At 47.0% G+C, this 13,197-nt stretch overlaps 1 protein-coding gene and 1 pseudogene across 1 annotated transcript; one reads left to right on the forward strand and one right to left on the reverse strand.

Moving 5' to 3' along the window:
* The first annotated feature begins 873 nt into the window (after positions 1 to 873).
* On the forward strand, positions 874 to 12,150 carry LOC107533339 (mastin-like). The gene is made up of 5 exons (XM_016207994.2): positions 874 to 934; positions 1,088 to 1,268; positions 1,462 to 1,736; positions 11,699 to 11,856; positions 11,980 to 12,150. The coding sequence occupies exons 1-5, from the start codon at positions 874 to 876 to the stop codon at positions 12,148 to 12,150; spliced, it is 846 nt and encodes a 281-aa protein (XP_016063480.1).
* Positions 7,828 to 8,669, reverse strand: LOC107533322 (glutathione S-transferase A4 pseudogene; annotated as a pseudogene).
* Positions 12,151 to 13,197: the final 1,047 nt, after the last annotated feature.

Raw genomic sequence — 13,197 nt, forward strand, 5'->3', positions numbered from 1 at the left:
GTCAAGGCCCCCTTGGTTAGTGTAGGATGATGTAGGGCCTGGATTTTGTTCAGCGAGGGCCAGGGACACTGGGTCCCCCCTGGGCCGGTCAGGGCTTAGTCAGCCCTGCACTGTGCTCCAGCCTCCCCCTTCGCCCAGCTTTGCCCCATCCACCTGCCTTCCGGGTGCCTCGCCCCAATTTGTACCCTGTGTTAAACACCCTGTCTCCAGCTTCTGGAGAGTTCAACCTGCAGAGAGGACGGTGTGCCACGGCCCTCAGCTGGTGGCAGTGAGGGTGACCACAGGCCACATGCCAGTCAGATGGCAGCAGTGAAGGTAGTGGCCTGCCGTGCTCTAGTCAGATGGTGGCGTGCTCCACGCCTGCCTCACGGAGTTCAACAGATTCGAGAGTTGCCCTGTGGCCCGAGTGGCCCAGCACCTGGTGTCTGTGCGTCCCTGGGCCCAGCGCTCCAGGGCTCCTTCCAGCAGACCTGACCCTCCTGACACTCTCTCTTCTGGTCGCTTCTGCCGGCCTGGGTGTGTTTTATGGCTGAGATCCGTGCAGTTAGAGTGTGGTTGTTGCCCAGTGACAGCCTGGTGGCAGGTCTGGTGGGAAGCTGGGCAAGGGCCCAGCAGGAGCTCTTCCAGGCCTGTTGACTGACTCGCCGACCTGGGGTGGGCCTGAGAAAGGAGAAGCTTCACTTCCCGCCCACAGCCCAGCCAGGGGCCTGCCCCTGCCTGCCCCTTCCCGTGCCAGGGAATAAAGGGTCTCAGAGAGGCCCAAGGAGGGTCCATCAAGGTGAGGACACCCCTGCTCGGACCCCAGCTTCTCCATCCCCACACTAGGGCCCTAGCCCCTGGTGGTCTCACCCAGGCCCCTGCCCATCCCCACAGATGCTGTGGCTGCTGTTCCTGACCCTCTCAGGCCTGGGCGGCTCCGTGCCCTTGTTCCCAGGTGAGTCCCGGCACCTGTCCCCATCTGCTGCCTGAGGCTGCCCAGGCCGCTCAGCGTCAGCTCAGGGTGAGAGCGACTGGACTGCTCGGGAGGGGCTGAGTGCGGGGGAGGCTGTGCTGGGGTTCGCGATGGCATCCCCTCTCTGCCTCCCAGATCCTGGCTCAGGGAGGCCGCAGGGTGGCATTGCGGGGACGCACGATGCCCCCACCGGGCGATGGCCTTGGCAGGTCAGCCTCCGACGGTACAACAAGGGGCTTGAGCTGTGGCAGCACGTCTGTGGGGGCTCCCTCATCCACCACCAGTGGGTGCTGACCGCTGCCCACTGCACCCAGCGGTGAGCAATGGGCCTGATGCCCCTTTGGTGGGGCGGGGGTGGGGAACACGCAGGGGGTGAGAGGAGGGCGTTGGGGCAGGGCCCCGGGCCTCGGGGACAGCCACTGTTAGTGGCCAGCGCCATTCCTGCTGCTGTGCCGAGGCTGGTCCTGCCCCTAGCCTCCTCAGAGAAGCTCCTGGTCCCTCTCCCCCAGGGAGGACCTGGAGGCTGGTGGCTTCAGGGTTCAAGTTGGGCGGATGAGACTCTATGACCATGACAAACCGACAAACGTGACTCAGGTCATCCGCCACCCCGAGTTCAACCAGAGCTTGTCTGCCGAGGGAGGTGCGGACATCGCCCTGCTGAAACTGGAGGCCCCTGTGACACTCTCCGAGCACATCAACCTAGTCACCCTGCCACCTGCCTCTCTAAAGGTCCCTGAGAGGAAGATGTGCTGGGTGACCGGCTGGGGTTACATCAGACTTGGAGGTAAGGCCTGGTGGGCAGTGGAGACGCAGGGTAGCCTGCTGGATGTGTGGTTGTGGCTTTGCTGAAAAGCCTTTATTCTCTGCAATTTTGGGGAATCCTCCATCTTTTTATTGTGGCAAAATATATATAACAAAAATTTACCATTTCCACCATTGTTAAGCGCACAGTTCAGTGGCATTCGGGACGCTCACAATGCTGTGCGGCCCGCCCCGCCGTCCGCCTCCAGAACTCTCGGGCTCCCAGGCAGAAGCTCCGTCCCCACCGAATGCTAACTCCCGCTCCAGGCTCTGGCCACCATGAAGCCACTTTCCGTGTCTACGGATTTGCCTGTTCTGGACATTTCATATCAACATGAATCATACCACGTGTGGTTTTTTTGTCTGTCTTCTTTCACTTAGCATGATGTTTTCAGGGTTCAGCTACGTTGTCGCATGTGTCAGAACTTCATTCCTTTTTACAGCCAAGTAATATTCCATTGGGTGGATGGGACGCTTTATCCATCCATTCCTGAGCTGATAGACTGTTTCCACCTTTCGGCTGTTGTGAATCATGCTGTTGTGACCCTGTGTGTTCAAGCACCTGTCAGAGTGTCTGTTTCCAATTCTTTCTTTTTTTAAATTTTATTTTTCAATTACAGTTTACATCCAATATTATTTTGTATTAGTTTCAGGTGTACAGTACAGTGGTTAGACAGTCATATACTTTACAAAGCCTTCCCCCTGATATTTCCATACCCACCCGGCACCGTACAGAGTTATTGAATATTATTGCCTAGATCTCCTGTGCTGTACTTTACAGCCCCATGGCTAATTTGTAACCACCAATTTGTACTTCTTAATTGCTTCACGTTTTCACTCAGCCCCCGACCCCCTGCCCTCTGGCAACCATTAGTCTGTTCTCTGTCTCTATGAGGCTGTTTCTATTTTGTTTATTTTGTCCTTTAGATCCCACATATAAGTGAAATCATATGGTATTTATCTTTCTCTGGCTTATTTCACTTAGCATAATGGTACGATGGCTTTCATTTTTACGGTCAGGTAATATTCCACTGTACACGCAGGGAGGGGCAAAAGTAGGTTTACAGCTGTTTGTATGGAAAATAATTGATAAATACAATAATCAATAAATAATAACACAAGAATAAGTTCTGTTTCACCTATTCACGACTGCAAACCTCCTTCTGCCCCACCTGGTATGTAGCATCATGCTTTTATCACTCGTCCATTGGTGGGCACTTGGGCTGCTCCCAAACCTTGGCTATTGTAAGTAACACTGCAGGGTGCATAGGGGTGCATAGGGGTGTGTAGGGGTGCATAGGGGTGCATGCGTTCTTTCCGATGAGTGCTTTGGGTTTCTTTGGATATACACCCAGAACTGGAATTGCTGGGTCACAAGCAGCTCCATCTCTAATTTTTTGACGAGCCTCTATGCTGCTTTCCAGGGCAGCTGCACCAAGTTGCAACCCCCCCAACAGTGCATGAGGGCTCCCTTGTCTCCACAGCTTCGCCCACACTTGTTGTTTTTTGGTTTTTTGATGGCAGCCACTCTGACAGGTGGAGGTGATGGCTCATTGTGGTTTTGATTTGCATCTCCCTGATAGATAGCGAGGTTGAGCACCTTTTTATATATTCGTTGGTCATTTGTGTGTCTTCTTGGGAGAATGTTTGGTCCTGGGCCCATTTAAAAATTGGATTGTTTGTTTGGTGTCGAGTTGCATGGGTTCTTTATGTAGTTTGGAGCTGTCCTTTGTAAATATCTTCTCTCATTTGGTTGGTTGCCTTTTGGTTTTGCTGGAGGTTCCTTGCTTTTTGGTTTGAGATGGTCCCATTTGTTTATTTTTGCCTTTACTTCCCTTGCCTTTGGGGTCAAACTCATGAACTCTTCTCTTAAGACCAAGGTCCGTAAGTTTAGTACTTATGTTTTCTTCTATGTAATTTATTGTTTCAGGCCTTAAAATTAGGTCTTTGCCCCATTTTGAGTTAATTTTTGTACATGGAGATGAACTGTAGTCTAGTTTCATTCTTTTGCATGTGGCCTTCCAATTTTCCCAGCACCATTTATTGAAGAGGGTTTCTTTTCTCCATTATATGTTTTTGATCCCTTTATAAAAAATCATTTGCCCATATACATGGCAGTTAATTTCTGGGCTCTCAGTTCTGTTCCATTTGCCTGTGTGTCTGTTTTTCCGCTAATACCATGCTGTTTTGATTATTGTGGCTGTAGAATAACTCGAATTCAGGGAGTGTTATACCTCTAGCTTCCTTCTTTCTCCTCAGTATTTCTTTGGCTATTTGGGGTCTTTTGTGGTTCCACACAAATCTAATGATTTTTTTTGTTCTATTTTTAAAAAAGTCATTGGGCTTTTGATGGGGATTGCATTAAATCTGCATATTCTTTGAGTAATATGGACATTTTAACTATGTTGATTCTTCCATTTCATTGTGTTTTTTTCAATCTCTCTTAATAATGCTTTGTAGTTTCCAGTATATGGGCCCTTCACATGCTTTGTTAAGTTTATGCCTAGGTATTTTATTCTTTCTGTTGCAATTGTAAAAGGAATTGTTTTTTCTATTTCTTCTTCTATAATTTCATTGTTAGTATATATTAATGCAGAGAAATTTTTGTACGTTGATTTTGTACCTGCGACTTTACTGTCTTTGCTTATTGTTTCTGATATATATATCAGAAATATATATATATATATATATTTTGGTGGTGGAGTCTTTAGGGTTTTCTATATACAGAATCATGTCATCTGCAAAAGGCGGCAGTTCTACTTCTTCCTTCCCAACTTGGATGCCTTAATTTCTTTCTCTTGCCTTATTGCTTTGGCCAGGACTTCCAGGACTATGTTGAGTAAGAGTGGTGAGGGTGGGCATCCTTGTCTTGTTCCTGATCTTGGAGGAAAAGCTTTCATTTTTTTACCGTAGAGTATGATATTAGCTGAGGGTTTCTCATACGTATATGGCCTTTATTGTGTCGAGGTATTTTCCTGCTACACCCGTTTTATTGAGTGTTTTAACCATAAATGGATGTTGTATCTTATCAAATGCTCTTTCTGCACCTATTGATATGATCATATAATTTTTTTCTTTATTTTGTTGATGTGGTGTATTCCAGTGATAGATTTGCATATGTTGAACCATCCTCACATCCCTAGAACAAGCCCCACTTGATTGTGATGTATTTTTAAAAATGTATTATTGTATTCGATGTGCTAGCATTTTGTTTAGGATTTTTACACCTGTATTCATCAGAGATCGTTGGTCTGTAGTTTTCTTTTTTTGTGTTATCCTGGCCAGGTTTTGGTATCGGGGTTATGTTGGCTCAGAAAATGTGTTTGAAACTATTGCCTCTTCTTCAAGTTTTTGGAAGAGTTTGAGAAGGGTAGGCGTCATATCTTCCTTGAATGTCTGGTGGAATTCACTAATGAAGCCATCTGGTCCTGGGCTTTTACTTTTTTGAGAGGTTTTGATGGTTGTTTCAATTTCCTCACTGTTGATTGGTCTATTTAGATTTTCCAGTTCTTTGTGATTCAGTCTAAGAAGGTTATAGATTTCTAGGAACTTGCCCATTTCTTCTAGGTTGTTGAATTTGGTGGCATATAGTCTTTCATAGTCTTCTAGTGTTAGCCTTTGTATTTCTTTCCTCCCTCCCTCCCTCCCTCCCTCCCTCCCTCCCTCCCTCCCTCCCTCCCTCCCTCCCTCCCTCCCTTCCTTCCTTTCTAATATATCTTTATTGATTTCAGAGAGAGGAAAGGAGAGGGAGAGAGAGAGAGAAACATCAATGATGAGAGAGTCATTGACCGGCTGCCTCCTGCACGCCCCCAACTGGGGATCAAGCCCGCAACCCGGGCATGTACCCTGAACTGGACTCGAACCCCAATCTCCTGGATCCGAGGTCGATGCTCAGCTGCTGAGCATGCAGTGTCTGTGGTGACCTCTCCTCTCTCATTTCTAATTTGGCTTATTTGAGTCTTTTCTCTCATTTCCTTAGTGAGTTTAGCCAGAGGATTGTCTATTTTATTAATCTTTGTTCAAAGAACCAGCTCTTTGTTGCATTAACTTTAAGTATAGTCTTTTTGTTCTCTATTCAATTCTGCTCTAATTTTTATGATTTCTTTTCTTTTGCTGACTTTGGGCTGCTTTTGTTCTTTTTTTTTCTTTTTTTAAAAATCCTCACCTGAGGATATTTTTTCCATTGCTTTTCAGAGAGAGTGGAGGAAATAAAGAGAGAGAGAAACATCGCTGTGAGAGAGACACATGGATTGCTTGCCTCCCACATGCACTGGGACAGGGATGGGGCCTGCAACTGAGGTACGTGCCCTTGGCCGGAATCGAACCCGGGACCCTTCAGCCTGAGGGTTGACACTCTAACCACTGAGCCAAACCGGCCAGGGCTGTTCTTCTTTTTTCTAGTTCTTTAAGATGTGATGTTAGGTTATTGACTTGGGGTGTCTCTTGTTTCCTGAGATAGGCCTGTCGCGATATAAACCTCCCCCTCATGACTGCTCTCCCTGCATCCCAGGAGCTTTGATCTGTGGCATTGTCATTCTCGTTTGTCTCTACATATCTTTTGATCTCACCTTTTATTTCTTCTTTGGCCCAGTCATTTTTTAGTAGCATGTTGTTTAATCTCCACATATCTGTGGGTTTCTTTACTTCCCCTTTTGCAGTCGATTTCTAATTTCAAAGCATCGTGGTCGGAGCATGTGCTTGGCATGATTTCAGTCTCCTTAAACCTGTTGAGCCTTGTTCTGTGTCCCAACCTACGGCCTGTCCTTGACGATGCTCCACGTGCACTGGGGAAGAAAGTATAACCTGGTTCTGGGGTGAAAGGCTCTCTAAATGTTAATTATGTCCATTTGGTCTAATGTGCCACTTAAGGCTGATTTTTTTTTTATTGATTTTCTGTTTGGATGATCTGTCTATAGCAGTCAATGGGTATTTAAGGCCCCTGCTATGATTGTGTTTTTGTCATTTTCTCTCTCTATTTTTGTTAGTAGTTGTTTTATGTATTTTGGTGCTCCCTGATTGGGAGCACACACAGGGTGTCCCAAAACATGTATACACGCTTTGAATAATTATTAATTCCAATGGGTTAAATCCAAAGAGAGAGAAACATCAATTGAGCTATCAGTTGTTAAAGCGTGTATATATTTTTTGGGGAAGCCCTGTATATTGAGAAGTGTCATGCCTTCTTGATGTAGTGTTCCCCCTTATTATTATAAAATGTCCATCCTGGTCTCTTGTTACCTTTTTTTATCTTGGAATCTATCTTCTCAGAAGTGGCTACACCTGCTTTTTGGTGGGTGTTATTTCCTTGGAGAATCTTCGCCCTTTCACGCTGAGCCTACATTTGTGCTTGCAGCTGAGATGTGTCTCCTGAAGGCAGCATGTGCTGGGGTTTTGTTTCTTGACCCACTCTGCTGCTCTGTGCCTCTGTACTGCTGAGTTCAGTCCATCGCCACTTAGAGTAATCATTGCTGGACGAGGATTTCCCATGGCCATTGTAGCTTTTGTTTTCTGGTAGCTCTGTCTCTGTTGGCTCTTGCCCTTTGTACTTTTTAAGTTATGTGTCTCGGTTTTGGGGTTTTCTGTGTGTGGTTACCATTAGGTTTATGTAAAGGAAAGTTTCATGCATACAGTAGTGCTTTTTCTTCGAAATGCATCTAATCTCCATCCCCCTTTGCAAACTCAGACCTTTAGCACCCTCCCCTTTTGTGTTTTTGTTGTCAGAAATTATCCCTATTTGTGCTCTGAGTTCATTTCCAAATTGCATTAGCTATTGTCTTTTTTAAATTTTGATTCGCAAGTTCTTTATTTTGGTTAATATCGACTGCATTCATTACTCCCATGGATTTATTGTAGCTCAGAGGAGAGATATTCACTAGATATTCTGTTGTCATTAGACGCTAAAAATTAGGAAGAGGCCAGACAGGCGTTAGCATGAGATAAAGAGGGGAGAAAAGAAGCTCAGGGGGCAGAACATGAGGTCCTGCCAGCCCTGTTCTCAGGAAACGAGCTCAGATCCGATCTGACTGAAACGCCAGCCTCTTCAAAAAAGTTTTCAGAAAAAGGTTCCATAGTAATTATTCACTGGACAAAAAAATGTCAGTGTTTCTAGAACAGATCTCCTTGACATGAAAGAACCAATTAACATACATAGCACCTCGACAGAGCTGGGACCACGGCAGCCTGGCGTCAATTAAGATGCTGCTGCGGGCGCAGCGACCCCTAGGGGCAAGTTCTCCCTCAGCGTATGTGCTGTTTCCTGGCATAAGGACGTTGTAGAAAGTTCTCCCGGTTCTCCCGCAGATCTCATCAGCAGGAGGCTTCTTCTTGCTGCCAGGTTCAAGGAGTTTCCTAATTGTGCGAACATTACCCATTTTCACTGTGTACTCCTGGAAGTGAGGAAATGAAGACAGGATATTGGGAATTTTCTCCTCTAGAGCCAAAATGGGCTGCAAGGCTCAGCTGATTACCCTCGAGGAGCCTTTGTCCTCGCTGCCTTAGGACCTTTCAGGCACAGGGAAGTATTGGAGTATAGCCTCCTGGCCATGCTAGCCCCTTCCTCCTGTTGATCGGCTGGGTTAGGGAAAGGGTGCATGACAATCAGTTCCAGCAGATCCAGCGTCCCCCCCACATACCTGTCAGTCAGGGTTCTCTCCTTGAGGCCCTTGCCAAGGGGACTGCACTTGTCCGCGAGGTAGCGGAGGATGCTTTGGGTCTGGACCGACTTCATCCAGTCAGTTGCAACCATTGGCACTTGCTGCAACAGCAGGTGGTTGCCATCCTGCAGCTTCTGCAACTGTTGTTTTGTTTCCAAAAATTCTTCACCAAACTCCGCTCCGGAGGCAGCTAAAACCCATCGTACAGTTTCCATCTGTCCTCTCCCATTCGGATAGTGGAGCTTGGGCTTCTTCTAGGCCATGAGGGTCTTTCAGGCTTTCTGGAACCCCCTAACAGCACCTGAAGTCGCACCGCTAATTGTCTTCTTTCTCTTTTTTAATGTTATTACCTCCTTTAACCTCTATGTGATATTTAAGTGTATAGTACCCTATTCTAAAAAAGGACTGTGGCCCTGGCCGGGTAGTTCAGTTGGTTAGAGCATCATCTCGATACACCAAGGTTTGATCACAGGGCACATACAAGAATCAACCAATGAATGCATAAATAAGTGGAGCAGCAAATTAATGTTTCTCTCCCCCTTCCCCTCTCTCTCTCAAATAAATTAAAAATAAAAATAAAAAAGGATTGTAATATCCTGCTTCTGTCTGCCTGTTGGTGATCTTACTCATAGCTTTGTGACCTTAAATTCTTTGTTTCAGGTAGAATAACCCCTTGACTTTCCCTGCAATGGAGATCTTCTGGTGGTAGATTCCCTCAGCTTCTGTATGTCTGGAAAAGTCTTTATTTCTCCTTCATATCTAAAGGATAACCTTGCTGGATATATTATTCTTGACTGGTAATTTCTCTCTCTCAGTACAAATATTTGATTCCACTCTCCTAACTTGAAGAGTTTCTGCTGAGGAACCCTGTGCTAATCTAATGGACTTTCCTTTATAGGTTACTGTCTTCTTTTCCCTGGCTGCCTTGAGAATTCTTTTTTTGTCATTAATTTTTGACAGTTTTAATAAAATGTGCCTTGGAGAAGGCCTTTTTGGATTGAGGCGTTGAGGTATCCAGTTTGCTTCTTGGATTTGAGGATCGAGCTCTTTCAATAGGTTTGGGAAGTTCTCTCAACTATTTGTTTGAACAGACTCCCTGTTCCCTTCTCCCTCTCTTCTCTTGGTACGTCCATTAGTTTTATTTTGCTCTTTCTGATAGTTCTCAGAGTTTTCTTTCTTTCTTTCTTTTTTTTTTTGACTCTGAAGTCTTTCTTCTCTCTGGATCACTTCTAGACTTATATCTTCAATATCACTAAATCTTTCCTCCATCTGATCAACTCTCTTTTCTAAACTCGCTAGTTCATTCTCACCTCTTTCATTGAGTTTTTCCAGTCCAGAATTTCTATTTGGCTCTTTTTTTAAAGTTTCAGTCTCTTTAGTAAAGTACTAATTTTGTTCACTGATTTTATTCTGAGTTCATTAAACTACCTGTGCTTTCTTGTACATCGTTGAGTTTTTTCAGTACTGCAATCTTGGATTCTCTGTCATTTAGATCACATATTTATATGTCTTTTAAGTTTACTTTCTGGTAATTTTTCATTTTCTTTCTGAGCTACCTCATTACCTTGGTTACTCAAGGTAGCTGATGGGTTTCTGCTCAGTCTAGGCATCTATGTATGATTGGCACTTCTTTGTTTTCTAGTATGTGGCACTGAAGCACAAGTTTTTTAAATCTCTTGCACCGCTCTGGCTTTTCAAAGATCTTTGCAGGGTGATGGAAAATGTCCTGTGTTCCCTGGGAAGGTGGGCACCTCCTTTGTGTTAAGTTTGTCTTGGTCTCAGGGGACCAACCTGACGGGGGAATGTAGTAGGAAATGGGGTTTCCAAATCCATGAAATCCCAGGGCTTTCTCCTGCAGCCAGATGCTCCAGGCAGTGCAGCTCCGATGGGTGGGGTAAAGTGAGCTGGGGAAAGCTGACCACTGCCTTTGTTGCTTTGCTCTTCCAGTAATGATGACTGGCAGACCTCAGAGGCCTCCCTTCTGTATCTCCACTCAGCCCTGGTATTAGTAGCAGAGTGTGCCTGTTGCTCAAGGGAAAAATATTTCTGCAGCACCAGTTCTTAGGTTTACACATAATGTGCTCACTGCTACAGCTTCTTCTGGGACCTGCTGCTAGCTCTGGGAGGGCGAGGAAAGATGAGCCCTCGGGGGAGTGAGGGGTGGCGGTCAGGCTCTGTGACTTTGTTTCTCTGTCTAGAATGCTGATTGTCACAGTCATGGCTACACCTCTGTGCTTCATCCCTGCCCAGGTCACTGGGTTCAGCCGCAGTGCATACTGACACTCCTGCAGGAATGTTCCCGGTGTCTCTCTGCTCCTCCTGGCTAAAGGGAGGGCCAGCAGCAGCCTGATTTCTCTGTCTCTGGGCTGAGACCTGCATTACACTCAGGCTGCGAGCTCCAGGCCGCCTCCCCAGCACTGTCTCCTAAATGTTTAAAAGGATTATATATCCTCTTATTGGACTGATCACTTTATCATGTGTAACGTCTTTCTTTGTTCCTGATTATAACCTTTGTTTCAAAGTTTATTTTGTCTGATGTAAGTTTTACTACCCTAGCTTTTTTTTTTTTCCTTTTAATTTCCACTTGCTTAAAATATCTTTTTCCATCTCTTTACTTTCAGTCCCTGAGTGTCTTTCAATCTGAAGTGGGTCTCTTGTAGACAGCATAAATACGAGTGTTCTTACCCATTTAGCTACCCAATATTTCTTTATTGGAGCATTTAACACATTCACATTTAAAATGATTATTGAGAGGTAAATATTTATTGCCATTTTATTATACATATTTACGTTTTCAGTCATTATTTCTTCAAACAGGTTCTCAACCCCTTGCTGTCTCTCTTCTCCTTCTGGTGCCCTTATGATGTTGATGGTGTAACACTTGGTGTTGTCGCTAAACCAGAATGAAAACCTGGACCCATTGGTTCAGACGTGTTTCCTCCCTGTTGTAATGCATTTTTTTGGGATGAGCCCTCGATGATTCCTTTTCAAGGAAAAAAAAGAAAATCCTGGGATAACACTCTCTCCTCGGTGCCTGTCCTCGGGCATGTGGAGACCAGACCCTGATGAAGTTCTGCGTCCTAGAACTGAGCGGGTTCAGTCGATATGGGAAGCTGAGTCCCAGAGCCAGGTGTAGTTGCTTCTAGACCCAAGGGTCAGGGCTCCCAGGGGGCCCTTTGTGCCTTCTTTGATGGCCAGGGGTGGCCCGGCAGGAGTGGAAGGGGTACCTGTGTTGTTGGGAAGCAGCAGAGCCCTGGACCAGCCCTGGTTCTCAGCCAGCCCCTCCCTACAGCACCGCTGCCCCCGCCCTACCAGCTGCAGGAGGTGACGGTTCCCATCGTGGAGAACCGGGTCTGTAACCAGCTCTACCAGAATTCGTCAAACAGCTTTGGCGAGATCATCAAAGATGACATGCTGTGTGCTGGGAGCGAGGGCCAGGACTCCTGCCAGGTGAGACCCCGGCTGCCCCTCCCTCTGTCCTCTGTCCCTTCCCAGTCCGTGGAATCAGGACTGAAAAGCCCCATTGCAGTGGCACATGTGGAGGTGTTTGCTGAGTCCTGTCTCTCCCCACAGGGTGACTCCGGGGGTCCCCTGGTGTGCAGCTGGAATTGCACCTGGGTCCAGGTAGGGATTGTGAGCTGGGGAGACATATGTGGTCATCGTGACTTCCCTGGGGTGTATGCCCGAGTGATGAGCTACATTTCCTGGATCCGGCAGTATGTCCCTCCGTCCCCTGGATCCTAGATGAGGCCAGGCGGGGTTTGCATGAGGGGGAGACCCCCAGTCTTCCTTGTTGACAGCCCTGCTTCTTTCCCAAGTCCAGCCTCATCTTCCCAAACCCAACTCTTCATCTCACCCTCTACAGTGCTGAGACCTTCCTGCCCTCTTGGTCCCCCCCCCCCCCCCCGCCTCCCTGACTTTACGGTGGGAGAGACAGGAAGATGCTCCGAAGGCTGATGTCTCTCAACAGTAGGGTGGGCCAGGGCCTGGACACATGGCCTCCTGCTCACCCTCTGTTTCCCATTAAACTTGGAAAAGCCAGCTCCAAATCCTGGCTTGGGATAGCGGCATGGACTCATCATGGTGCTAACTGAGGGAGCAGTGGAGACCTCCCCGAGAGGTCCCTGGGCTCCAGGTCTCCACGTTTGGGCAGGGGAAGGTCTTCTGGGGGTACTGGTCCATGTGACAGCATTTCTGGGAGCTCATGTGGGTTTCCCTCAGTGTCCCCATTCCCTCCCTCCCTCTTTCCCTCCCTCCCTCCTTCTTTTGATTTCCCTTCTCTACTTTTCTATATTTCTCTCCCTCTCTCTCCCCCCCCCTCATTTCCTACCTGTCTCTTCCCTCCTTCCCTCCCTCCATTCCTTAATTATCCTTGATCAAATGTGCCCACGGAGGACAAGGTCTTGGGGGTAAGGAGTTCACTGAGTTGGTTCCTGGACTCCTGGAGGCCACAGGGAAGTGAGGACCGACATACACACAACACTGCGGTGAGTGTGGGACATGGTGTGGAGGTGAGTACTGAAGATGAAGCTGGAGTGATGCAGGATGTGGTCCAGCCAGCCTGGACCTGTTGAGGAGGGTTTGATTGGCTGAGTTGCCCAGGCCTAGCTCATGAAACATGAGCTAGAGTGAGGGTTATATATAAAAAAAACATAAAATAAAATAATAAAAAAGAGTGGGGGTTAGGGGGAAGGAGTGACAGGCAGTGGGAGAGAGGTGGTGGGGACAGAGATGAGGTGTGAGCTTGGAAGGGGTTTGAAGGAGCAGAGGGCCACGTTCAGAGTGTGTTTG

The sequence above is a fragment of the Miniopterus natalensis genome, chromosome 3 (genome assembly GCF_054644295.1).
Source record: "Miniopterus natalensis isolate mMinNat1 chromosome 3, mMinNat1.hap1, whole genome shotgun sequence".
NCBI lineage: Eukaryota > Metazoa > Chordata > Mammalia > Chiroptera > Miniopteridae > Miniopterus > Miniopterus natalensis.

Excerpts from the sequence above, each read along its gene's own strand:
- LOC107533339 (XM_016207994.2), top strand. The coding sequence starts at position 874 with ATGCTGTGGCTGCTGTTCCTGACCCTCTCAGGCCTGGGCGGCTCCGTG. Across the intron at positions 935-1,087 it reads CTCCGTGCCCTTGTTCCCAG|ATCCTGGCTCAGGGAGGCCG; the intron begins GTGAGTCCCGGC and ends TCTGCCTCCCAG. Across the intron at positions 1,269-1,461 it reads GCTGCCCACTGCACCCAGCG|GGAGGACCTGGAGGCTGGTG; the intron begins GTGAGCAATGGG and ends CCTCTCCCCCAG.